This window comes from Lutra lutra, chromosome 17, assembly GCF_902655055.1.
Source record: "Lutra lutra chromosome 17, mLutLut1.2, whole genome shotgun sequence".
In the NCBI taxonomy this organism is placed as follows: Eukaryota; Metazoa; Chordata; class Mammalia; order Carnivora; family Mustelidae; genus Lutra; species Lutra lutra.
The window spans coordinates 54,269,612-54,295,595 of NC_062294.1; the positions used below are offsets into that span (position 1 = coordinate 54,269,612).

General features: G+C 42.5%; 1 protein-coding gene and 1 non-coding gene across 18 annotated transcripts in view; one reads left to right on the forward strand and one right to left on the reverse strand.

The window, feature by feature from the left end:
- LOC125088884 (zinc finger protein 577-like) overlaps nucleotides 1-25,984 on the reverse strand; it is a 32,093-nt gene that overhangs the window by 5,138 nt on the left and 971 nt on the right. Inside the window, exons 2-9 of one of the 17 annotated variants that reach the window (XM_047710490.1) lie at nucleotides 20,384-20,489; nucleotides 20,223-20,295; nucleotides 18,583-18,666; nucleotides 15,469-15,595; nucleotides 15,106-15,201; nucleotides 7,949-9,136; nucleotides 6,870-7,019; nucleotides 1,353-1,438 (exon numbers count right to left, since the gene is read on the reverse strand). In XM_047710490.1, coding sequence (XP_047566446.1) covers nucleotides 6,901-7,019; nucleotides 7,949-9,136; nucleotides 15,106-15,201; nucleotides 15,469-15,595; nucleotides 18,583-18,666; nucleotides 20,223-20,231 — 1,623 coding nt within the window. In that variant the 5' untranslated portion in view covers nucleotides 20,232-20,295; nucleotides 20,384-20,489 and the 3' untranslated portion in view covers nucleotides 1,353-1,438; nucleotides 6,870-6,900. Of the gene's footprint in view, nucleotides 1-1,352; nucleotides 1,439-5,235; nucleotides 9,137-15,105; nucleotides 15,202-15,468; nucleotides 15,596-16,896; nucleotides 16,990-18,582; nucleotides 18,784-20,222; nucleotides 20,296-20,383; nucleotides 20,490-25,461; nucleotides 25,554-25,984 lie in introns of those variants that run through there. The other 16 variants (XM_047710489.1, XM_047710485.1, XM_047710484.1 and 13 more) reach the window with 16 other exon arrangements.
- Nucleotides 16,130-16,236, forward strand: LOC125090113 (U6 spliceosomal RNA). The gene has a single exon (XR_007124198.1). It is a non-coding gene; the product is annotated as a U6 spliceosomal RNA (small nuclear RNA).

Genomic DNA, 25,984 nt, shown 5'->3' on the forward strand with positions numbered 1-25,984 from the left:
AAAAAAGACCAAGAAATCTGGCTATTACGTGGAGAAGAGAGAGAAGCAAGAATAAAGAACTGAGAGCATTCTCAAGAAAACTATAATAATTTTGGCAAGAGACAAAGGATGTTGGGGCTTGGATGAAACAATAGTTATAGAAAGGAGTAGAGGACCTCCAGATACAATGAGGAGAAAGTACAGACTACACTCGCTGATGGACTGGATTTATGGTATGAGTGAGAAGAGGAACCAAGAGTGACATGACGTTTGAAGTAATTATTAGATTTCCGAGTGCAGAAATGAAACACATAGGTGAATGTGTATGGATAAAAGAAGAAAGTCTAGGTTGGAGACAGAAATTTGGGGCTCATCAGCATATAAATAGTATTCTTAAAGCCATGAAAATGAATAAACCACACTAGAAACAAATGATAGAAATAGGCAAGGACGAAGCTTCATGATCTCTTGACTCTGGAGACTTGTGAAGATGCCCAGAGAATGGACAAAGTCCATCCATCAGGTGCAGACAATGACCAAAGAAAGATGCCAACATAAGTCTTGAATAAATATCTGGTGGAGACAGGTTAGAATGAAGAATCTCAGCTTCTCATTCAAAGATAAGCATAGTTAACCCTCTTACGGATTCTTTTTTTTTTTTTTAAGGATTTTATTTATTTATTTGACAGAGAGAGATACAGCGAGAGAGGGAACACAAGCAGGGGGAGTGGGAGAGGGAGAAGCAGGCCTCCTACCAAGCAAGGAGCCTGATGCAGGGCTCGATCCCAGGACGCTGGGATCAGGACGCAAGTTGAAGGCAGACGCCCAATCGACTTAGCAACCCAGGCACCCCTCTTATGGATTCTTTTCTAATTTTTTTATGCAACAGACAACAAGCTCTAGTATATTTAGACACCACCACTGTGGTCAACATTCCCACCTTCTAGCTTGTTTTGATACATTCAGAGAAGGTCCACTGAAGTCCAAAAACCTGAACTTAGGATAAAAGGCTTCTGTGTTAACTAGAATTGTTACATCCCTTGATCAGGTAAAAGGGGTGAAAATAAGAGCTGCTGAGAAAACAGGAAGGGGCATTGCCAGAGAGGAAATAGAAGAGGAGGAGGAGGTTTGGAAGCTGTACAGGAAACATTCTACCAAACATAAATCAATCCAAAGAGAGAAAAAGAGGTGCACATCTCCCCGAAACACCTGGCAAATGAGAGCCTCATTAATTATTTAGGTGTCTGTAAGGACCTCTAAAGCCTGACCCTTGTTAAAATGCGTTTGGAAGGGGTCATCCCCTCATGGCTAACTACGTTACTTTCAAGGTCTCACATCTTCTTGTTCTCAGTTGCTCACTTACCTGAAAAGTACTGACATTGCATTTCATTTTCTATGCTCCATGACTCTTCTTTATGCTCAAAATTAAGGATCATATCTGGCTTGGTAGCTGGATAGCCTGTTCATGGGAAATGACAAAGACTTGGACACTTATAATTGGGCTTGGTGGGAGATATCTAAGGAAAAGCACGAAAGTCTCAGGAATTGACACAGTTTCACCTTGACAGATCAAGTATCTATCGAAGGGAAAAGCACACAAATTCTATCTGGGAACAGAAGACAGACTAAGAATCTATTGCCTATAAACTGAACTCCAGTATCTTGAAGCTCTTTGGAAGCCAGGGCAACTGAAAAAGGAAAGGCTATTGTCTGTGACACTTTGCAGGACACACAGCAATCATCTTTAACTTTTGTCACAGATTGCTAGAATTCTCCAGCATCATACCCAGATATAGATTCTTCTGAGCAGAACCTCTTCCCAAGGGAACCACTCTTCCCAAGGCAGCTGCTTAACCGATTGAGCCAGCCCGGCCCCCCTACATCATACGTTCTTAAATATCTATTCACCTGCATTCCTTTAGCAAATTCAGTGGTCTACATTTCATTATTCTACCTTTGCCCTAATGTTGATTGATGGCTGTTATTCCTTCAATTCTGAATTTAGGAATGTTTGCCTATTTCCACTTGTTATTTTTATAAGCCTCTGCAAATCCATGATGACAAGGGCAAGAAACAAAAACCCACCAGGGCCTTGGTCATTTTCTTCTGTTCTTTGGAAATCATCAGCATTCTTTTTTTAAAGATTTTATTTATTTATTTGACAGACAGAGATCACAAGTAGGCAGAGCAGCAGGCAGAGAGAGAGGGGGAAGCAGGCTCCCCGCTGAGCAGAGAGCCCGATGTGGGGCTCGATCCCATGACCCTGGGATCATGACCCGAGCCGAAGGCAGAGGCTTAACCCACTGAGCCACCCAGGCGCCCCAATCATCAGCATTTTAAAGTCTACTGTCTTTTCTGGTTCTGAATATCTGACAAGAAAGCTCTGATTAAGAGTAAAGGAGAGGGGCGCCTGGGTGGCTCAGTGGGTTAAGCCTCTGCCTTCAGCTCAGGTCATGGTCTCAGGATCCTGGGATCCAGCCCCGCATCGGGCTCTCTGCTCAGCAGGGGGCCTGCTTCCCCCTTCTCTCTCTGTCTGCCTCTCTGCCTGCTTGTGATCTCTCTCTGTCAAATAAATAAATAAAATCTTAAAAAAAAAAAAAGAGTAAAGGAGACAAGGGGCACCTGGGTGGCTCAGTTGTTAAGCCTCTGCCTTTGGCTCAGTTCATGATCCCAGGACCCACATTGAGCCCCACATGGAACCCTACATGGAGCCCCAAATCGCATCCTGCCCAGCGAGAAGTCTGTTTCTCCCTCTCCCACTCCCCCTGCTTGTGCCACTCTCACTGTGTCTCTGTCCAATAAATAAATATCTAAAAAAAAAAAAGAATAAAAGACTCATTTCAATGACAGACTAGCTTTTAGTTTTTTTTAATAGTCTTTTTAAAAAAAATATTTTATTTATTTATTTGACAGAAAGAGAAATCACAAGTAGGTACAGAGGCAGGCAGAGAGCGAGAGGGGGAAGCTGGCTCCCCGCTGAGCAAAGAGCCTGATGTGGGGGCTTAATCCCAGGACCCTGAGATCATGACCGGAGCCGAAGGCAGAGGCTTAACCCACTGAGCCACCCAGGCACCCCAGCTTTTAGTTTTGACAATTACTCAACACCCTTCTTTTCATGGGGGAATGAATTCCTTTTTTTAGCAAGAGCATGTGAGTGCAGGGGTTTGGGGTGGGGGGTGGGGAGGAGAGAGAGAATCCCAAGCAGGCTCAACACTCAGTGTGGAGCCCAACACAGGGTTCAGTCCCACGACCCTGATATCATGATCCAAGCCAAAATCAAGAGTTGGATGCTCAACTGACTGAGACACCCAGGTGCCCCACGAAGGATGAATTCTTTTTTTTTTTTTTAAAGATTTTATTTATTTATTTGACAGAGAGAGATCACAAGCAGGCAGAGAGGCAGGCAGAGAGACAGGAGGAAGCAGGCTCCCTGCTGAGCAGAGAGCCCGATGCAGGACTCGATCCCAGGACTCTGAGATCATGACCTGAGCCGAAGGCAGCGGCTTAACCCACTGAGCCACCCAGGCGCCCCGAAGGATGAATTCTTAAAAGCACAAAGCTGGGGTTAGAAAATGGAGCCCCCAGAGAGCAGACTAATCAGCCCACACACCAGCTAGGAATTTCTAGTCTAACTTCACCCCGGTGCCCCACGAAGGATGAATTCTTAAAAGCACAAAGCTGGGGTTAGAAAATGGAGCCCTCAGAGAGCAGACTAATCAGCCCACACACCAGCTAGGAATTTCTAGTCTACCTTCACCCCTAAAACACAAATACAGAGAAAGCCAAACCTGGAGTAACTGCTTCCCTATACAGAACTAGCACTAGGCAACTTCTTGTGGGATAGCTGATTCTGGACTTCTTCCCTGAGGTCTGGCAGGTTCTAAAATCTGAGACCCAAGTTCTAGACTGGAAATCAAGATGAAAGTAGGTAGAATCTGTAAATCTGTAGAGACTGTGTTGTGAGGTTCTAAAGTAGGTAAATCAAATTTCTTTCCGTTGAAATCATCATCCCACTCATAACAATACTATTTCAAAATTGCTTGCTTAGTCTTCAAGGCACTGCATGGCAGACACTGTTCTAGAAGTTTTCTGTTTGTGGTGACAAGAGCTGTTAAGAGGAGGCCAGGACAAAACACTCCACAGAACACAGACTACCAAAGTTTTTTCTGGTGACCAGGAGCAGAAGGGATGGGATAAACAGAACAGTAAGGTTCAGTAGGACCCACAAATTCCCTTCCCAAGCTCCTAATATGGGGTCCACCTAGCCCCCCAGAGCAGGCGGAATGAGGGCAAATGCCTCCCACACAACAAGAGCTCTCTAGAGCCATCTCTTGCGGCAGCCACACAGCAGGAAAGACCTACCAAGATCTGACCTTTTCCAAGCTGAGCCACGGGATGAACTTGGAATCTAACCAAAGAAAACCAATTCCCTCACATGCTGCATATAGAAGCCCCAGTCATCTCTAATAGGGTCTGACAGGCACCCTCTTTAATAGCTACTTGAACCCAGGCAGAATTCTCATGTGAAGAAAAACAAAGGCAGATGGACTGCATGTCCCAGAACCCCTGTGGCAGCCAAACAGCCAAGAAGCACTAGGTACTAACTAGGAAGACAATATATCTCAAACTGCACCTTCCAGAAAACTGTGCCTCAGCACAGGTGCCTCCATTCCCAGAAAAGCCAGAGGGACTAGAAAGAGACCAAACTACACTCCCCAACTTCAGCTGGGCTTGGGTCTCCTCCTCATGAGGTCTGGTCCTGATGGAAATCATCTCCTTCTGACCTCTTCCTGGAAGGTTGAACAACCTAGGGTTGGGGCTCCAGTCACTAGACTGGCCTCATCTACCCCTTTGCTCATGTGGAAAGAAACCCCACAGTAATTTTTAATAATCCATTTACTACAACATTCTTAAGCAGACAGAGTATATATAATAGCTGTTTTGACATGATTTTCTTTAATTCTGTCACTCAGGTCAATCCTGGGTCTCTACTGACTTTTCGTCATGTTGATAGGTCCTAATTTTGTTTTGTTTTTTTGCATACCTGGGTAAGTTTTGACTAGATGCCAGACACTGTGATTTCCACATTGTTGGTTTTCTCAGTTGATGGACTGCTTTCTCTTCTTTATTTTTTTTTAAAGATTTTATTTATTTATTTGACAGATAGAGATCACAGGCAGAGAGGCAGGCAGAGAGAGAGAGAGAGGGGAGGAAGCAGGCTCCCTGCCGCGCAGAGAGCCCGATGCGGGGCTCGATCCCAGGACCCTGGGATCATGACCTGAGCCGAAGGCAGAGGCTTTAACCCACTGAGCCACCCAGGCGCCCCGCTTTCTCTTCTTTAAATACTACTGGGCGTAGGTCTGGGAAGCAGTTAAACTGCTTGGAGACAGTTTGGTTTTGTAGCAGCTTGCACCTATCCTTTGTCAGGAGGGCTCAGAGCAGCCATTACTCTAGAGCCAATCTGAGTGACCCACTGAGACACTATTTTTCTGAAGTTCTGCTGTGACTTTCCAAATACTGGGAGGGGTTTCCATCCCAACTGGTGGAAACAAATTACTCCCAACCTGTGCAAGTTCCAAGGATAGTTCTGCTGTTCGTTCCAGTGGTTCTTCCTCCAGCCCAGGGAGCTTCCTCACACATACGTGCTGATTACAACTTCAAATCATGTGGGGGAATGGGTTCGCTTTGGGTGCAGCTCTCTCCTCTCCTCTAATCTGTGCCATAAATTTAAGCCACCTTGAATTCTCCAAACTCTAAACTCTGCCTCAATTCAGAGAAACTGCCAGGATCTGATGAGATTCCCCCTCCCTATGCTACAGAATGGAAACTCTGTCCAGGCTGGGGTAGTCATAAGACTCCCTTCATTTGTTTCCTTTCTTTCAAGTTAGCTGTGCTGATCTCCCTACTACCCTGTCTGAAGACAGGCCATTCATATATTTTGTTACTTACTGAGTGAATAAAATTAAACATTTCGTGTTAAACAAAAAAGGTCGTTGGTATTAGCTGTGAAGAATTCTGTTACTTAGGTCCATTATGGAATATGCATTCTACGCTCAGAATAGGATGTTGATTTATACAATTTCAGAATACATACGAATACATTTGGCAGCATTAGCAGCACATAAATCTCACATTCCTTTAGAGCATTTATGAGTTCTTTTCCAGTACTGATCTTTTTATTTATATGTCTTAATAGTATTCCTTGCTGTCACATCTAATGACACAGGTGTAAGAGTCCCTGATTGTAGAAAAAAAGTTACTGTATTTGGACTGTAATTATCAAAGACAATTACTTCTCTGTGAACACGCTTCTCTAGATTTATTTAATGGCTAGGTAGGAATATCCTGTAGTATGAATACTCTGACATCTAATGTTTTTGTGGTAGACAGAATGGACTCCCAAAGATGTTCATGTCCTAATCTCCAGACCCTGTAAATATGTTACATTATGTGGCAAAAGGCATTTAAAGTAAAAGATGCAATTGGGTATTTTAGGGCCATGTGAATTGTTTCTAGAATTTCACAGGCTCACAGAGAGGAATTGTGCCTCAGGACAAATCATATCCAGAGCCTCAACCAATTCTTGATTTAGAGCGTTTAAACTCAAGATTTAGATGGAATTTTAGACTTTGAGTTGGTACTGTAATAGGTTGAGACATCTGGAGGTGCTGAGAGAGACTGAATGTATTTTTCATGTGGTATGGACACAAATAATTGGGTGCCAGCGGGTGGTCTGAAGGAGGCAGAATAATGGCCCCCAAAGATGTCTACATCCTATCCTCCAGGACTTGTGAGTATGTCACAGTATAAGGCAAGGGAAATCAAGGTAGTAGGTGGAGTTACAGTTGCTAATTAGCTGATTTTAAGATAGGGAGGTTAGCCTAGATTACCTGGGTGGGCCCAGTGTAGTTACACAGGTCCTTAAATGTAGGAGAGGGAGGCAAGAGTCAGTGTCAGAGTGATGGAAGAGTTGACCAGCCACTGCTGGCTTGGAAGGCGGAAGAGGTCGGCAAACCATAAATTCAGGCAAATTCTAGCAGCTGGAATGACAAAGAAAAACAGGTTCTCCCTGGAGCCTCCAAAAAGAAATGTAGCCCTGTCAACCCCTTGTCCAGCAAGACGCATTTCAGATTCTAGACCTCCAGAGCTGTAAGATAATACTGTGTTGTTTTAAGCCACCAAATGCATGGTAATTTGTTACAACAGCCATAAGAGACTAATAAAGTTGTAGCTCCATATTCATCACATTCATAGGTTTTTGCTACATAACACAGGATTTCATTTATCAGAGAAGTCTTTCCCAGATTCCCAAGATTCAAAATTGTGACACATTCGTTAGTTTGGCAATAGAATCCCCAGCTTAGAATTTCCATCTTTTATTGTGTTCAGGGGTTTCTCCTTCCTATGAGTTCTTCCACATTTTACTGAAAACGTTGCCCATATTCGGTGTCTCTAGAGGGGTTTCTACACTTCTCTGATGGGATGAGGTAGAATTTATCACTGAAAACATCATCACATTCTTTCCTAATGTTCTGGTCCTGTGGGAATTCTTTGATACCAATGGAGGTATCACCTCCAGGAAAAGGTTTTCTCACATTATCTGCATTGCTGCCCAGTGAAATTTCATAGAAATTTAATAAGTCAGAATTCTCACAGACTTATCCTCTATACCACCTCTATACCTCTATACCACCACTGCATCCCATAGCATTTGTGTCCAAAATGAACTCTGACATATGTTGAGGATTCTTGTACAGGCTTTTCTGATATCAGATATATTCTGGTACCAGCGATTTTCTTTCCTACACAATGTCTATAACATATAAGACATAATTTATCAAAGAAGGTGTCACATTTACTGCATTTGCAAGACTTATTCCCTGTGGAAATTCCCAATTACCTACTGAGGCCTGACTTCCTAGAAAAGGCTGTTCCACAAACACTACATTTCTACCCCCGAGGAACTCATGGAGGTTTAACGAGGGCTGAGTTCCCAAAGAAGGTATTTCCACAGGCACTGTGTTCATGTTGTTTTGCTCCTGTGCAAGTTCACTCATGTACAAAGAGCTAGGACTCCCTGAGGAAGGTTTCTCCACCTTCAGTGAATTTATAGCTTTCTCTCTTGTGTGAGTTTTCTTATGTTTAATGAGGACCGACACGTGGGCAAAGGCTTTGTCACATTCGCTGCACTCATACGGTCTCTCTCCAGTATGAGTTCGCTGATGCTGAATGAGCTTTGACTTGCTCCTGAAGGCTTTTACACACTCATTGCATCCATAAGGTTTCTCTCCCGTGTGAATTCTCTGATGCTTGGTCAGGTCCGACTTGAAAAAGAAAGTTCTTCCACATTCACTGCATTTATAAGGCTTTTCTCCCGTGTGAAGTCTCTGATGTGCAATGAGGTATGCCTTCTGGGAGAAGGCTTTCCCACACACACTGCATCCGTAGAGCTTCTCTCCAGTGTGAGATCGCTGATGTCTACTGAGCCGGCACTTCCGGCTGAAGGCTTTGCCACATTCACTGCACCCATAGGGTTTCTCTCCTGTATGAGTTCTCTGATGTACCATGAGCTGCGACTTTCTGGAGAAGGCTTTTCCACATTCATTACATTCGTGGGGTTTCTCTCCAGTATGAGTCCTCTGGTGTTCAGTGAGCTGAATCTTCCTCATGAATGTTTTCCCACATTCATTGCATCCGTGTGGCTTCTCTCCTCTTTCAGTTCTCTGATGCCTAATGAGCTGTGCCTTCCTGGAGAAGGCTTTCCCACACTTACTGCATTCATGTGCTTTCTCTTCTGTATACGTTTTTTGATGTTCACTGAACTGTGATCTAGTGCCACTGGGTTTCACCCATCCATGGCATTTAAGTCCACTAAGAGTTGTATCCTGCTGGATATAGACTGATGATTTCCCACATCCACTAAACTCATCAGAGTCCTCTCCTGCATATCTTCTATTCTGAATAACAAAACCCAAATGTGGTTTCAAACTTTTACAATGTGAGCCAAACTTATTGTGTCTTTGTGTTAAAGGAACAAGACTTTCACATAAATCGGAATTATTTCCAAGTGCATAACTTTGCTGATCTCTTTCCAAGGTTTTATTCTCGTTTTGGTTTTCTGGGTGCCAGTGCATATGATCAATCTCCCATATTTCTTCTAGGAAAAAGAACAATAAAAACATCCATGATAATTTTAAGGGGGAAAATGTGTAAAAAAAAAAAAAAAAAAGTGCCATGGTTTGGGCTAGCTCTTTATAAGATCCCTGTCTATGTTCTATGAAAAAAGACGGTATTTTAAAACTGCAAAAGGAAGAACAGCTAATTTAAAAAGAACAATGGATAGCCTACAATGAATAAATATAACTTGGGATTCTTCTTTCCAAATAGGACCTTGCAAAATGGAGACAAAAGTAAAAACAGAACCACACTGTGATTGGAGTAAAACAAAAGAAGACAAAAGGGATGGATCCATTCACCCGACAAATATTGAATGTGCTGGTGTTTGGGAATATATTACATTATGATATTTAAACATCAGAATAAGGGGCGCCTGCATGGCTCAGTTGGTTAAGCGCCTGCCTTCAGCTCAGGTCATGATCCTAGGGTCCTGGGATCAAGCCCCGCATCGGGCTCTCTGCTCAGCAGGGAGCCTGCTTCCCGCCCACTCTCTCTCTGCCTGCCTCTCTGCCTACTTGTTCCAAGAAGGAACAGCCAATGCAAAAACCCAGAGGCAAAAAAACTCAGGCATGATCAAGAAATACAAGAGAGGCTGGTGTGCCTGGACTATCCTGAGCTTAAGTGAAGTGGAAATAGTTAAGTTGGAAAAGGGAGGAAGAATTGAGAACATATAGATGACGTAGTAAGACTTTTTTATAAATTAGATTTTATGCTAAGAGCAATGGCCATAAGCTACTGGACATTTTTGGGAAGGAACACAACCCACTTTGAATTGGTATTTCCCAATATATCCCAATATGGCTGTTGTATGAAGAATAAACCGGAGGGATGAAGATGTTGAGAGAATACACAGGAGGCTACCGCAGAGTTCAGGCAAGAGGTAACAGCAGCTTCAGCATGACTGACCACCATAGAGATGGAGAAATGTACAAGAACAAGGACACAGTACAGAGAAGGGAAAGACAGTGATAAGAGGAAAGATAAGCCTCACTGTAAGAATGAATGCAGAGGAAGAAAAGGGAATCATCCAGGATAGCTTCTCAGTATGTGGTTTACACATCTGGATAGCTGCTGGTGGCATTTAATAAGGTGAAGAAGATTAGGGAGAGAGGTTTGGCATTTGTGGAGAATCAAGTGCTCCATTTTGAGGGACATATCAGGTCTGAGATAATATACACATTCAAGAACAAATATGATGTTTCCAGTTAGATCTATGAGTGTGGAGAAAGCTCTAGACTTCAGATACCACTTTTTTAAGTGGGCATGGAGCTCAGTGCAGGGCTTGAACTCACAGCCCTGAGATCCAGAGCCAGACACTTAACCAACCGAGCCACCCAGGAGCCCCTTCAGATAATAATTTTAAGTCATGAGTACCTAAACAGTACTTAAGTATTTGGACTGCACAGAACCAGATGAGATAATATAGCAAGAATGACGAGAGAAAGAGGAAGACCCAGGAAAAGAATTTCATGGATTCCAAGTCTTAAGAGTTTTGGGAGAGGCATCTGAAAATAAATCCAGAGACATCAAACAAACACTGATCAAACATATAAACAATGTGGGTTTTCAAAAGAAAGGGGTAGGGGCGCCTGGGTGGCTCAGTGGGTTGAGCCGCTGCCTTCGGCTCAGGTCATGATCTCAGGGTCCTGGGATCGAGCCCCGCATAGGGCTCTCTGCTCAGCAGGGAGCCTGCTTCCTCCTCTCTCTCTGCCTGCCTCTCTGCCTGCTTGTGATCTCTGTCTGTCAAATAAATAAATAAATAAAATCTTAAAAAAAAAAAAAAAAAAAAAGAAAGGGGTAGAATTGGAAAGTCAGAATGCAGGACCTAAAGCATCTCATCCCAAGACTACTGAGATAAAATATTCAACAACTGCCTTGTTACTAAACCTTTCCCCTTTCATTCCACCTGCACACCAAAACTAAACTTACATAAAACACCAATCACCTATTAAGAGTAATACTGTATTCAATACTTCAATAGCTTACGTAAAAATGATACAACCTCACTCAGTCCAATCAATATATTGACACATATATGTCCACCTAGAATTTAAAAATAGGTCCTCTAGGGCACCAGAGTAGCTCAGTCAGTGTATCCAACTCTTGATTTTGGCTGAGGTCATAATCTCAGGGTCGTAAGAACGAGCCCTGCAACTGGCTCCATGCTCAACATGGACGCTGCTTAAGATTCTCTCTCCCTCCCTGCCTCCTCACCCTGCTCATGCGCATGCACATTCTTTCTCTAAAAAGAAAAAAAAAAGGTCCTTGGACTATCTGCCCTTGTCCCAGAGAAGAGTACAGTTGTACTGACTGGTGGAAACATGACCTTCTCCACTTAGTTTAGTCATACTATAACTGTGTACTGTGCTGTTCAATAACATTTTCTACAATCTTGGGAATGTTCTGTATCTGTGTTTTCTAATATGGTGCCCACTAGCCATGTGTGGCACTGAGCACTTGAATGTGGCTGACCAGAGTGGCAGTGTAATTTTACTTAATGTTAATTAAATTTATATAGCCATATGTGGCCAGTGGCCAACACAATGGACAGCACAGATATAGGTCATTTATATCCATATAAACCACATCTATATTTGCCATTATAATCTACTTGACATACTCATCCCCAAATTTTCTTTTTTCAACTAATGCCACATTCTTTCTCAATTTGTTCCTACATCATCTCTGTCATCCACCAATTAAGAGATTCATTCCCCATCCAGGAACAAAACATCAACCTGCCTTATCTACCATTTTTCCTAGAACTCTAAGCTGTAACATTCTATGTTTCAATGCTACTACCCAGTTACCAAGCAAGACTTGAGCAAGCTATCAAGTAAGACTATCTATAAATAGCTTTACAAAGTTAAAACAGAACCAAATTCACACTTTTAAAAAAAAGATTATTTATTTATTTATTTGACAGAGAGACACAGCACAAGAGGGAACAGAATCAGGGGGAGTGGGAGAAGGAGAAGCAGGCTTCCCGCTGAGCAGGAAGCCCGATGTGGGGCTCGATCCCAGGACCCCAGGACCATGACCTGAACCAAAGGCAGCTGCTTAACGACTGAGCCACCGAGATGCCCCAAATTCACACTTTCTAAGCCAATTATTAATATAAAATCCACAGGAATCAGCCATTTCCTTTCAATCTATTAAAAATCTCCCACATTGCCTTCCCCATTTCCATCTCCAAAATCTTTTTACTGACTCATCATTTTGATTTGAAACTCAGCTATCTTTCTTACAGAACTTTTTTTTTTTAAAGATTTATTTATTTATTTATTTGACAGACAGTGATCACAAGTAGGCAGAGAGGCAGGCAGAGAGAGAGGTAGGGAAGCAGGCCTCTGGCTGAGCAGAGAGCTCGATCCCAGGACCCCGGAATCATGACCTGAGCCGAAGGCAGAGGCCCAACCATCTGAGCCACCCAGGCACCCCTTTACAGAACTCATTTTATAATTCTTCCAAAAAGTACTTTTTTCTTTCTGTAACATTTTACCAAAGCTCAATTTTCTCTAACTTTGCAAAAACAGTGCCTATCTATGCCTCACAATCAAATGCTAAAAATTTTAGAATTTTACGCACCTATGTCGACCCTTTACAACTTGGACTTTGAAACTTAGAAGGTATTTCTGTCCTTCACTAGATCCAACTTTCAGAGTGCAGTAGGGTGGCCGTTCTCCAAGACAGGGATCCAAGCATAGCTGGTCTAGCAAGCATTTATTTCCAACCTCATATGCTCAGGGCACTCCCTATACCTACTAGATTAGAAACCAAATCTCAAGAGACAAAGCCAGTGGTTTGAAAAAGTTCCCATGTAGTTTACGCACATCCCTGATTTAAAAACAAAATTTAAGAACAAAACAAAACAAGACCTACGTTCAAAACGTGAGGAACAGATGCAAGTAATGGTGTCAGTGAATGATTATGTAGTCTACACGCAGGAAGGAAGAGTAAGACAGAGACCTTTTCTCTATATGGAAAAAGAAGCCTCATACCCACCAGTAAAACAATACAATAAAACGTGTGATCTTGGGGCGCCTGGGTGGCTCAGTGGGTTGAGCCGCTGCCTTCGGCTCAGGTCATGATCTCGGGGTCCTGGGATCGAGCCCCGCATCGGGCTCTCTGCACAGCAGGGAGCCTGCTTCCCTCTCTCTCTGTCTCTGCCTGCCTCTCTGTCTACTTGTGATCTCTCTCTGTCAAATAAATAAATAAAATCTTTAAAAAAAAAATAAATAAAACGTGTGATCATGACTGAGTCAGTGTGGTGCAGACACAGTCCTCAGCTCAATGGACATTATATGACCTGTGCTATTCAATAAAATATATCACTTCCTCCTCTTTGGAATAAGGTTGTCACTTGTTTCTGGGACATTTTCTGACCTTCCTCCTACCACAGCCCCAAAACTTCTCACTCTACTTCTCAGCCTCTAAGTATATGTAGACCTCTTATTGTTTTAACCAGTTCTCATTCATCCTGTTTTCTTATCACATTCCACTGTTTTAAGCCCCCTGCCCACCGAGGAATGCAGCCACACCATTAAAAGGGACTAACTGGACAAGTGAAAACAGCCAATGTTGTGCAACAACTGGTGCAGTGCAAGACTAAATGATCACAGCCTCCTCCGAGGTGGGGACGGAGAGTGTGCAGTTCTCAAAAGACTTTTCAAAACAATAAAATCTAATAAACATAGCAGAGACTGTCAGAAATAATAGAGAAAACTCAAGGCAACTCACAGTGACCAAGCACCTCAAGTGTACAGCAGCACAGCAGAACCTAAGTAAAATGCACTAGGAGTAAGAGGATTCACTGGGAGGAAAAATGATCTCCGGCTCCAACACTAAAGCTGAAGGAAAGAGGACTTCCCAGGATCATTATCCTGGGTGCCGGCAAAATACAGAATTAGAAGTCCGATCAGACTACAGAAGGGGAGATGTCAACCTGGAAATAACTGTCAGAGTACAGAGAGCTTAACTCTTCAAATATACTCGAATACACTCGAGGGCAGTAGGAGGACTCTGTTTTGCATACAGGAAGGACATCAAAGGGCAGCTGTGCTGGTGGCTGGCAACATACAGAAGGTTACACTGCAGATTAGATGTTAGTAGAAGAGGGTAATTTGGGACTTCCCAACCAAGAACAGAGAGCTTAGGCCTTGAGAATGAATGAAACTTTTTTTTTTAAAGATTTTATTTATTTGACAGACAGAGATCACAAGTAGGCAGAGAGAGAGGGGGAAGCAGGCTCCCCGCTGAGCAGAGAGCCCGATGCGGGGCTCGATCCCAGAACCTTGGGATCATGACCTGAGCCAAAAGCCGAGGTTTTAACCCACTGAGCCACCCAGGCACCCCTGAATGAAACTTTTAATGTGAGAATCAAGCAAAACATTTAAAAAAAAAAAAAAAAACACAAAAACCCAGAGCCTGGAAGTTGGGGAAGCAGAGGCTGATTAAGTAAATAAGGTGCCCTAAGAGACAAGGTACACGTAGTTTTTAGATGAGCTCAGGTGAGGCGGGTTGTCAGGGAGGTAGATTTTAGCCCTTTCGAAAGAGGTGGGGATGGGCAGAAGATGAGAACTGTGCCAAATGCAAAGCCATCTATGAAGGAGCAAGTCGGTGAGGACAGGAGGTGGGAACACTGCAGAAAAGGAAAGGGAGAAGACCTGCACAAGCTGGGCAGGAGGGAACCAGGTACGAAATCTGGATCCTACAAGAGCCAAAACTGTAATGAGATCTAGAAATGAGGAAAAAAAGGAAGACCTCATCCTTTAATAGCAGGCAAAGAACAGCCCAATAAATAAGATACAGAAAGGAGTTGCTCAGATTTCTGTGTCACCAACTGATATAAGAAAAGTTCTCCACACACTTACAAAGTGTTGACCTTTCACTGGCCAACTGGAGTTTTATTGTCCTTTCTCCCCATTTTCTTGGTTTTCACTCACTCACCTGGACAGCTCTGACTCCAAGCTGCTCCCTCTACCATCCATGGTGGTTCTCCTTGCAACGACTGGAAGAGTGAATCTGGTTTGCTGGCTTGATAACCTGTAAATGGGAACTCATTAAAAACTTGGCACCACGTATTAAAGCTTGGGGAATCTGTGAAAACTGGAGAAAGTCTGTATATCATATATACTTCAGTAAAGCAAAATTCTTCTCCTGGGGAAGGGAGAGCATATACGCTCTAGCACCAAAAAGGAAAATAAGTCTATTCCCTACAGTGTGTTAGCCCAAACCAGGAGATATTTCATAGACACTACCGATTTTATCAAACGAGGAAGAGAAGGCAATGGACTGTGATGTTGTCCTCACCCACTGACACCAGGTTCCTATAGTTCTCCAACATCACGTCCCGGTACAGGTCCTTCTGAGATGGAGCCAGTAACTGCCACTCCTCCCAGGAGAAGCCGACAGCCACATCCTCGAATGATAATGGTACCTGTAACAACAAATGCCAACACCATCTAAGGTGGGACAGATGGCGCAGGAAAGAGGGATAGGAACACATTCTAGTCATTTTCCCATGATAAGTTACGCCTGTGAGTATTTCACATACCACAGGACCTTGTGTCTTAGCTCATTTGGGTTCCTGTAACAAAATACCAGAGACCGTGTAGCTTTTAAGAACAGAAATTTGTTTCTCACAGTTGTGGAAGCTGGGAAGTCCCAGATCAAGGAGCCAGTATGGTTGCATTCTGGTGAGGGCCCACTCCCTGGTGCAAAGGCCCCACCTTTGCTTACATATCATCTTTGGGTTAAGATCCCAACATACGGATTTTGTAGGGACACAAACCTTCAGACACCACCACCACAGAATTCTATTAATTAATTCTTCTTAGCCTAAAAGAGTACTACAGTAATATTTGAAAAAAAAATATTTGCAGAGACAAATCAATGTGGAGGAAGATTGTTCATTATTTATAACAGGGAAAAACTATCCATAGCTACATGTCCATCAAAAACTGATGGGAGGGTGCTCGCTTCGGCAGCACATATACTAAAATTGGAACGATACAGAGAAGATTAGCATGGCCCCTGCGCAAGGATGACACGCAAATTCGTGAAGCGTTCCATATTTAAAAAACAAAAAAAAACAAAAAAAAACAAAAAAAAAAACTGATGGGAGGGCGCCTGGGCGACTCAGTTGGTTAAATGTCTGACCCTTGATTTCAGCTCAGGTCATGATCTCCGGGTTGTGAGACACAGCGCTGTGTTCAGCTTCACACTGGGCATGGAGCCTGCTCAAGATTCTCTCTCCTTTTACCTCTGTCCCTCCCCACCATCTGCTTGCATTGTATGTGTGCTCTTTCTCCCTAAAAAATAAAATGGAAAACCTTAAAAAAAAAAAAAAAAAAAAGCAGTTGAGGATATACTGCAGTACCTCCATGCTGTAACATTACTACACAAACATTAAAATCAATTTGGTAAGGGGCGCCTGGCTGGCTCAGTCGGTAGAGCATGCGACTCTTGATCTTGCAATTACAAGTTCAAGGCCCATGTTATGTTTAGAGATTGTGTAAAAATAAAATCTTAAAAAAATGTGTTAGATGTAAACCTATTGATGCCAATGATTTTCAAGGCACTCTCTTAAATGAAAAATGAAAAAATGCATGTATTAAGTACCCATATTTATGCATATAAAATATATATATATATATATATATATATATATATATATACTCTCACATGTCAATTATACAAAGAGATTGACTGGAGACCGAAACTATTAACATCTGTTACCTCTTGGGTTCGGGGTTGAGCAGGAAGAGGAGAAAGCAGATATTCTCTTTTGGTGTAAATACTTCTTTATGTTTGTGGGGCGCCTGGGTGGCTCAGTGGGTTGGGCCGCTGCCTTCGGCTCAGGTCATGATCCCAGGTCCTGGGTTCGAGCCCCACATCGGGCTTTCTGCTCAGCGGGGAGCCTGCTTCCTCCTCTCTCTCTGCCTGCCTCTCTGCCTACTTGTGATTTCTCTCTGTCAAATAAATAAATAAAATCTTTAAAAAAAATACTTCTTTATGTTTGAATCTTTTATATGCAAATGTAACCATGCATCATGTTAGTTAAGTAATTAAAAATATAAATGCCAGACCAGGAATAATTAACTCTGCCTTCATTCTCTAAACCTGTGGTTAAGAATGTATTAAGAATGTATAAGAATGTATAAAGAAGCATTGCCACTATCTGTACTCTGAGCTGTTATCAAAGAGTGGAACTTTCAGCTGTCTTCTGCCAAATGACAGAATTCTTTTTTTTTTTTTAAGATTTTCTTTATTTATTTATTTGACAGAGAGAGAGAGCGCGAGAGAGAGATCACAACTAGGCAGAGAGGCAGGCAGAGAGAGAAGTGGGGGGAAGCGGGCTCCCCACTGAGCAGAGAGCCGGATGCAGGCCTCGATCCCAGGACCCTGAGATCATGACCTGAGCTGAAGGCAGAGGCTTAACCCACTGAGCCATCCAGGCACCCAAATGGCAGAATTCTTCTTAATGGAGGATCATTCAAAGGTCAAGCAGCCTATTCATTCTATTAAATAACTTAGGCTTTATTCATGGGTAAAGTGTGGACTGCCAGAAAGTTCTACTGTCCAAGTGCACTGCTTTTGAAGAATGTTGTCCAATCAAGTGCAATCTTTCATTGCACTAAGGGCAATGAAATTATTTTCCCTGAAGAACTGCTTTGTTTTCTCCTCAAGGTCACTACACATCATGTAACTTTTCATGTTTTTCTTGTTATTACAGCTGTCAAAAATGAGACACAAATTCAAAGGTAAGGAAGCCCACAAGATCTTACACTTTTACCTCGGTTCCATCCTTAAGGGCTTTGTATGAATCCTGTGACCCATATATCTTGCTTCCTAACTTGCCCAGATTTTAAGATTATAGCCTAAACTTATTTTCTGACAGATCCTTATTTTTATCAACATACACTGTCTCATTTTATCAGACTGTGTTTTATTTAACATTTTTTAAAAGATTTTATTTACTTGTTCCACAGAGAGAGAGTACAAGCAAGGGAAGCAGCAGGCAGAGGGAGAAGCAGGGTCCCCACTGGGGAAGGAGCTCAACGCAGGGCTGGATCCCAGGACTCTGGAATCATGAACCGAGCCAAAGGCAGACACTTAACAGACCGAGCCATCCAGGTGCCCCAGACTCTTTTTTTTTTTTTTTTTTAAAGATTTTATTTATTTATTTGATAGAGAGAAATCACACGTAGGCAGAGAGGCAGGCAGAGAGAGAGGAGGAAGCAGGCTCCCTACTGAGCAGAAAGCCCGATGTGGGGCTTGAACCCAGGACCTGGGATCATGACCTGAGCCGAAGGCAGGGGTTTAACCCACTGAGCCACCCAGGCGCCCCGCCCCAGACTGTTTTAGAAGCTTCCACAAATCCACTGGGAAACATAGGACAAAAATAGGCAAAGTAAACCTTACCCGGTCCTTGGTCATGTTCTCCTGTTCTGAAGAAAGGACTAGCCAACTGCAGGGTATACTGTCTTCTGTCTGCTCTGGGCCTGCCTGGAAGTTATGGTCAGATATCTCAGGTCAGGCTGCTGCCAGAAATGATGATCTCCCAAGACTGGGACCTCCACCTTCTTTCAATACTGAAAATATCTTATTCCTGTAGACTAGAATCTGTGGATTCAAGAGCAAATTCAACTGTAAGAGGATATGCACCTGGGACCCCAGCTTTCTCTTGCCATGTAGACTTACTCTAACAAAAGGCTCCAACATGTCCTCTTTTTCAAAGATTTTATTTATTTATTTCACAGACAGAGAGATCACAAGTAGGCAGAGAGCCAAGCAGAGAGAGAGAGGAGGAAGCAGGCCCCCTGCTGAGCAGAGAGCCTGATGCGGGGCTATATCTCAGGACCCTCAGATCATGACCTGAGCCAAAGGCAGAGGCTTAACCCACTGAGCCACCCAGGTGCCCCTCCTCTGTCTCTTTTAACACCAGGAAAGCTTTCAGATCATGGGGCCATGCTCCATAGGAAGACATGGAATGGGTGAGAGGAATGCCCCGCCCCTTTTGGGGGGGCAAAGTTGGACTAGAATGGATGTGAAAGACATGGGAAAAAAACCCAGCTGATGATCTTGTCTGTTGCCAAGTTCTCACACAGATCAATTTTAGGAAAGATAATGGGTACAAGCGGTGGCTCGGAAACTGCCTCAAAACCACCTGTGCCCACACATTCCTAAAATTTCTGTTTATTGCACTGGAGCAATTATCCCATTTGAAGACCAAGGTAGTATAAAAATCATGAGCATCATCTTATTTACTCCTAAATACTACTCTATAACGTAACCATGATCTCCATTTTAAACATAAGTAAGCTGAGGCTTGATCAGGTGAAGTATGTTGGCCATGTTAACATCCTCCCTAAGTAGCAATGTGGGAATCTGAATCCCCATCTGCCTCTCTCCATTATGACATATTCCTTTTCCAACAGCCTCAATTTTTTTTCTTTCTTGTGCACTTTAATAATTTTACTCCCTGGGGCACCTGGGTGGCTCAGTCAGTTAAGTGTCTGACTCTCAATTACAGCTCAGGTCATCTCAGGGTTTTGGGATTGAGCCCAGCATCGTTGGGCTCCCTGCTCAGGGGAGAGTCTGCTTCTCTCTCTCTGCTCCTCTCTCCGCTGTGTTCTCTCTCTCTCAAATAAACAAAATCTTAAAAAAGAAAAAAAAGAATTTTACTCCCTAGCACATGATATTATGGTGTGGCCATATGGTCATAGCTGCAAAAACAGAACCCCTGGAAGTAACCCCTTGTGGTATTTTCTATGCACACCCAGCCGGCAACTCCCACACAAGCCGGAATGCAAAGGCAGAGCCATCCCTGCCTCAGCAGCAGCACGTCAGAGATCAGTCTCCCCAAGGGCCAAGCCCTGGAGCCATGCTAGAAACTCATACTCTGAGGACACCAACACCATGAAGTGAATCTTGCTTCAACCTGGAAGGCAGCAAATTATTCTCAAAGACTCTCTTGCTCTCCTGAATCCTCCATACCCAGAGAGCTCATCTCTGACCCATTCTCTGACCAACTGCTGAACGCAGTGAACAAGGATACCTACCATCCCCATGTCTAATCCGGACAACACTTTGTCCCATCTTGGCCCTTCAGTCTAGTCTCCCTGCAGTGCCAGCCTAAAAAGAATGATATACAATCAAATGCAGAACTCCACAGGGGCAGGAGGGAGGTAGAAGAGGGGGTTAGACATGAATGAATTTACACCTGAGATCTCTAGGATTGGTGATCAAGGACTCAACCATTTCCCAGAAGCTGTTTGGCAGACTTTCCCTCATACTTAACAGATCAGAGCTGCATCAAATGTCCGTGCCTGCAACATAGCAATGAAACAAAAAATGGCAATGGAAATATCCTGATTGGTAGGACTAATCTGCATTTTATAGTGAACTGAGGTTAAGGTCAAGTTCCTAGGGGGCGCCTGGGTGGCTCAGTGAGTTAAAGCCTCTGCCTTTGGCTCAGGTCATGATCCCAGGGTCCTGGGATTGAATCCCACATTGGGCTCTCTGCTCAGCAGGGAGCCTGCCTCTCTGCCTACTTGTGATCTCTGTCAAATAAATAAATTCTTTAAAAAAAAAAAAAAAAGATCAAGTTCCTAGATGGAGGGCTGTCTAAATAAAATAGGGATTTTTCTTAACAAAAGGGGCATGGATGTCAGGATGGCAGCCAACAGTAGCCAACAAAATAAATAGGTTAGAAGAGAAAAGCCTAAAGCAATATTGAAAAAGTAGCTCATAAAATTCAGTATTCCTTTTGTTACAAACCTATAATAGCCTAGGAATGGAGTGGCTACTTCCTTAGACTCATTATGGTACAATGGGAAACAGGTATTTGGCGTTTGTCCCAGGTTTCTGGCACACAGCTCCTAAAATGCTTGGAATCTCTGGAGTGACAAGAGTAGCTTTGATATGCCAATGAGATTATTGGTGGCTGGGGGTCCACGGACATCTTCAGGATAGGGAGTGGTCCCCCAAAAGAGCAAGCATGATGAGAGGGTTAGAACTTCCAGCCTCACCCGCTGGAACTCTGCAAAGTGGAGAGGAGCTGGAGACTGAGTTTTAATCATCAGTCGGCTATATAATCATGCCTATATAATCAACAAAATCTCCTAAATTACACAGTTTGGAGAGCTTCTGAGTTGAACACTTTGAGGTGCCAAGAGGGTGGGGCACCCCAACTCCATACAGACAGAAGTTCCTGTGCTCAGGACCCTTCTGGACCTCACCCTATGTACCTCTTCATCTGGCTGTTCATTTGTATCTCTTATAATAAACTGGTGAGTAAAGTAACAATATATATTCTATTTCTGTGTGCATTTAAGAAGTTTATGCAAATGGTTTTATACCTGATGTATCCTTTTACAAGAGTTTTTTTTTTTTTTAAGATTTTATTTATTTGACAGACAGAGATCACAAGTAGGCAGAGAGAGAGGGAGAAGCAGGCTCCCCGCTGAGCAGAGAGCCCAATGCAGTGCTCGATCCCAGGACCCTGAGATCATGACCTGAGCTGAAGGCAGAGCCCCAACCCACTGAGCCACCCAGGGGCTCCCTTTTACAAGAGGTTTATAGGATTTTATTTTGTTCTTGTTTTATCAGCAAGCTTTTTCTCCCAACACTATTGACTTCAAATGTGTGGGAGTTCGTCCCCACACCAGCCAATTCTCCTAACTCCCTGGACACCACATATACTAAAATTCAACTCCGTTTTGATGCTAACTACCAGGAATTCATGCAGATCCCACAGATTAAGGCTCAGTTTTGCATGACCACATTTCAGATACCAGTCACAATTCCCATGTTGCCACTTGTACTTCTGAGCAGCTGGGTTTTAGGGGCACCTGGGTGGCTCAGTCAGTTGGGAATCTGACTCTTGATTTTGGCTCAGGTCATGATCTCAGCGTTGTGAGATTGAGCCCCAAGTTGGCCTCTGCACTCAGCTGGGAGTCTGCTTGAGATTCTCTCTTTTCCTTTCTATATATAATTACTATCTGTTGGTATTATTATTTTTGGTATAACTGGCAAATATTAGTTTCAGGTGTACAAGGTAACAATTCAGTATCCGTATACATTATGAAATGGTCACCGTGATACGTCTAGTTAACATTTGTCACCGTATAGTTATAAAATTTCAAATATACAATATGTTATTATTAATTACAGTCACCATTCTGTACATTACATCCCTATGACTTATTTATTCTATAACTGGAAGTTTACATCTTTTGATCCCTTTCACCCATTGCACCAACCCCCCAGCATCTAGCAACCGCCAATCTATTCACTTTACGTATGACCTTGTTTTTTTCATTTTGTTCCATTTTTTAAGATTCCCTATATATAAGTGAGATCATACAGAATTTGTCTTTCTCTGATTTATTTCATGTAGCATAATGCACTCAAGGTCCATCCATGTTGCAAAAGGCAAGGTTTCCTTTTTTCTTCTGGCTGGATAAAATTACTGTGTGTGTGTGTGTGTGTGTGTGTGTGTGTGTGTGTGTAAATGCCTGAGCCACCCAGGAGCCCCTCTAATATATGCATTTCTAATATGTGTCTAAATTCCCTCCACTGATTGCTTTAGTTGAATTCAACAAAAGTTGACATGTAGATTATAAAATGCAGTTCAAAACTTTTCCACTATAATTTTTTTTGAATCATGGATTATATAGACATGTATGGTATGCTTACCAGAAAATGGGAGACTTTCTAGTTATCATTTTGGTATTGCTTTATAAATTTAATTCCACTGTAGTCAGAGAGAGTATTCTATATGATTTCAATCCTTTGAAATTTGTTTAGACTGGCTTTATGGCTCACCATATGCTAATTTTTTTTTTTTAAAGATTTTATTTATTTATCTGACAGAGAGAAATCACAAGTAGGCAGAGAGGCAGGCAGAGAGAGAGGAGGAAGCAGGCTCCCTGCTGAGCAGAAAGCCCGATGTGGGGCTCGAACCCAGGACCTGGGATCATGACCTGAGCCGAAGGCAGCGGCTTAGCCCACTGAGCCACCCAGGCGCCCCCCATATGCTAAATTTTTATAACTGTTTTATGTGCACTTGAGAAAACTCATTGTGGGGGGAGTGTTTTACACTGGTCACGTTTATTAATCACGTTATTCTAATTGTTCAGGGGTTGGCAGTATAGTGGGCTGGTGATCTTTTTTGTAAATAACATTTTCCTGGAACACAGCCATACTCATTTGTTTACGTATTCTCTATGCTACTTTCATCTTACAATGGTGGAGTTGAGCAGGTGCAGGGTTATCTGGCCTGCAGAGCCTAAAATATTTTCTCTCTCATTGCTCTCTACAGAAACTTTGCCCACCACAGTTAAACTACAGCCTTCTAGCTTTTTGTCTCCTTATTCTCTGTTACTGAGTGAGATATGCTAAGAAACTCCCATTATGACTGGGCCTTTGTTATTTCTCCTTGTACCTAGTATACCCTAAACTTCAGGAATTCTACTAAGTATATATCCAACAGAACTTTCATGCATCAAAATGCAAGCACAAAAATGTTTGTATCAGCATTGTTTATAATAGATACAAGCCAGTAACAACCAAATGTCTAATCATAGCTACATTTATTCAGACCATACTAGGTAGTGGAATGCATAAATAAATTGGGATATAATCACACCAAAGAATACCATACAGCAATGATAAAAAATGAACTACTGCTATATCCAACAACTTAGATGAATTTCACAACAAAATACTGAGCAAAAGAAGCCAGACACCAAAGGACATATACCCTATGATTCCATTTGTATCAAGTTTTTTTTTTTTAAAGATTTTATTTATTTGAGAGAGAGACAGAGAGTGAGCACAAGCAGGGGAAGCAGCAGATGGAGAGGTAGAAGCAGGGTCCCCACTGTCCAGGGAGCCCAACAATGATGGGCTCAATCCCAGGACCAAGATCATGAAATCAAGAGCTGGATGATTAACCAAATGAAGCCACCCAGGCACCCCTCCATTTGTATAAAGTTAACAGCCATTATTATGAAAAAGGTCAAGCCAAAGAAGAAGAAACAGTATAATAAAACCCTATGTACAAAAAAAGAGGAGGGGCACCTGGGTGGCTCGGACGGTTAAGCATCCAACTCCTGATTTCGCCTCAGGTCATGGTCTCAGGGTCTCAGGGTCGTTGGATTGAGCCCTGCCTCAGGCTCCTTGCTGGGTGTGGAGCCGCTGGAGATTCTCTGTCCCTCTGCCCCTGCCCAAGTGTGCACTTTCAGGAAGGAAGGAAGGAAAGTATAATCAAACACCTCATATCCATTATGTGCCTTCAATAATTATCAACTCAAATCTAATTTTGTAAAAGGCAAAAGATTTATACGATCTGAAGAGAAACCAGAGCATCAAATCTAATTTTGTATTATCGGAGCGCCTGGGTGGCTCAGTTGGTTAAGTGCCTGCCTTTGGCTCAGGTCATGAACCTAGGGTCCTGGGATCCAGTTCTGTATTGGGCTCCCTGATGATCAGTAGGAAACCTACTTCTCCCTCACCCACTCCCTCTGCTGGTGTTCCCTTTCTCGCTGTCTCTCTCTCTCTGTCAAATAAATTAAATTTAAAAATATAAATTTTTAAAAGTAATAATTTTGTATTATCTACACCACCACTCAGCTCCCTTCACCACTGATTACTCTGAAGAAATTCAAGACAGCTTTTTATTTCTGGATGCAAAAATATTAAATAAAATATCAGCAAATGGAACCCCGCCACATATTAAAAGAACAAATCACTACGGACAAATATGGTTTCTTCCAGGAATATACGACACCAGGAAATCTAGTAATCTATAAATCAAATATTAAATAAAGAGAGAGGAAAAAATATAAATTTAAGTAATTTTAAAGTTATTTGAGGGGCTGCATTGTACAGCATGGTGATTACTATAAAGATTGTTTTATATAACTGAAAGCTAAAAGAGTGGATTTTAAATGTTTTCACCATATAAAAGAAATGGTAACTATGTGATATGATGCAAGTTTTACCTAACCTATGGTAGTAATTATTTTGCAATATATAAGTGTATTACATCAACACACTGTACACCTTAAACCTCCAGAATGTTGTATGTCAATTACATCTCAATAAAGCTGGGGGGGAAATCTTTGAGAAACAAAAACTTGAAAAATCATAGTTACCATTTATTCAGACTATACTAGGTGCCACGCATTACACTTTGTACTTAAAGAACATTTGCTAGTTTGATCTTCATAACAACTCTATTAAGTATGATAGCTTTTTTCACAAATAAAATAACTGACTCAGATATTAACCTACCCAAGTCAGAGGCGGAAGCAGATTCTTCTTATTCCACAGTTCATACACTTGCCACCTGGCCAAAATTATTTGCAGATAACAAAAATACTCAACTAGAAAATATTAAGGAATCAATGTATAAGCTAGTGGCAGTAACATTAATAGTAGACTGAGGGGACAAAATAAGTACATCTTTCAAATTTTTGCTTTTGTGCATTATATAAAATTAGAAGAGGGACGCCTGGGTGGCTCAGTTGGTTAAGCGGCTGTCTTCGGCTCAGGTCATGATCCCAGCATCCTGGGATCGAGTCCCGCATCCGGCTCCTTGCTCAGTGGGGAGCCTGCTTCTCCCTCTGCCTCTGCCTGCCACTCTGTCTGCCTGTGCTCACTCTCTCTGACAAATAAATAAATAAAATTAAAAAAAAATTAGAAGAAACAAAAAAAAAAGAGGGGGTGGGGTCATATGGAAAATAAAACCACAAGATTTAGGCTTATAACAGTATAAACTATCTAGGAATAAACATAAACAGATATGTCTAAAACA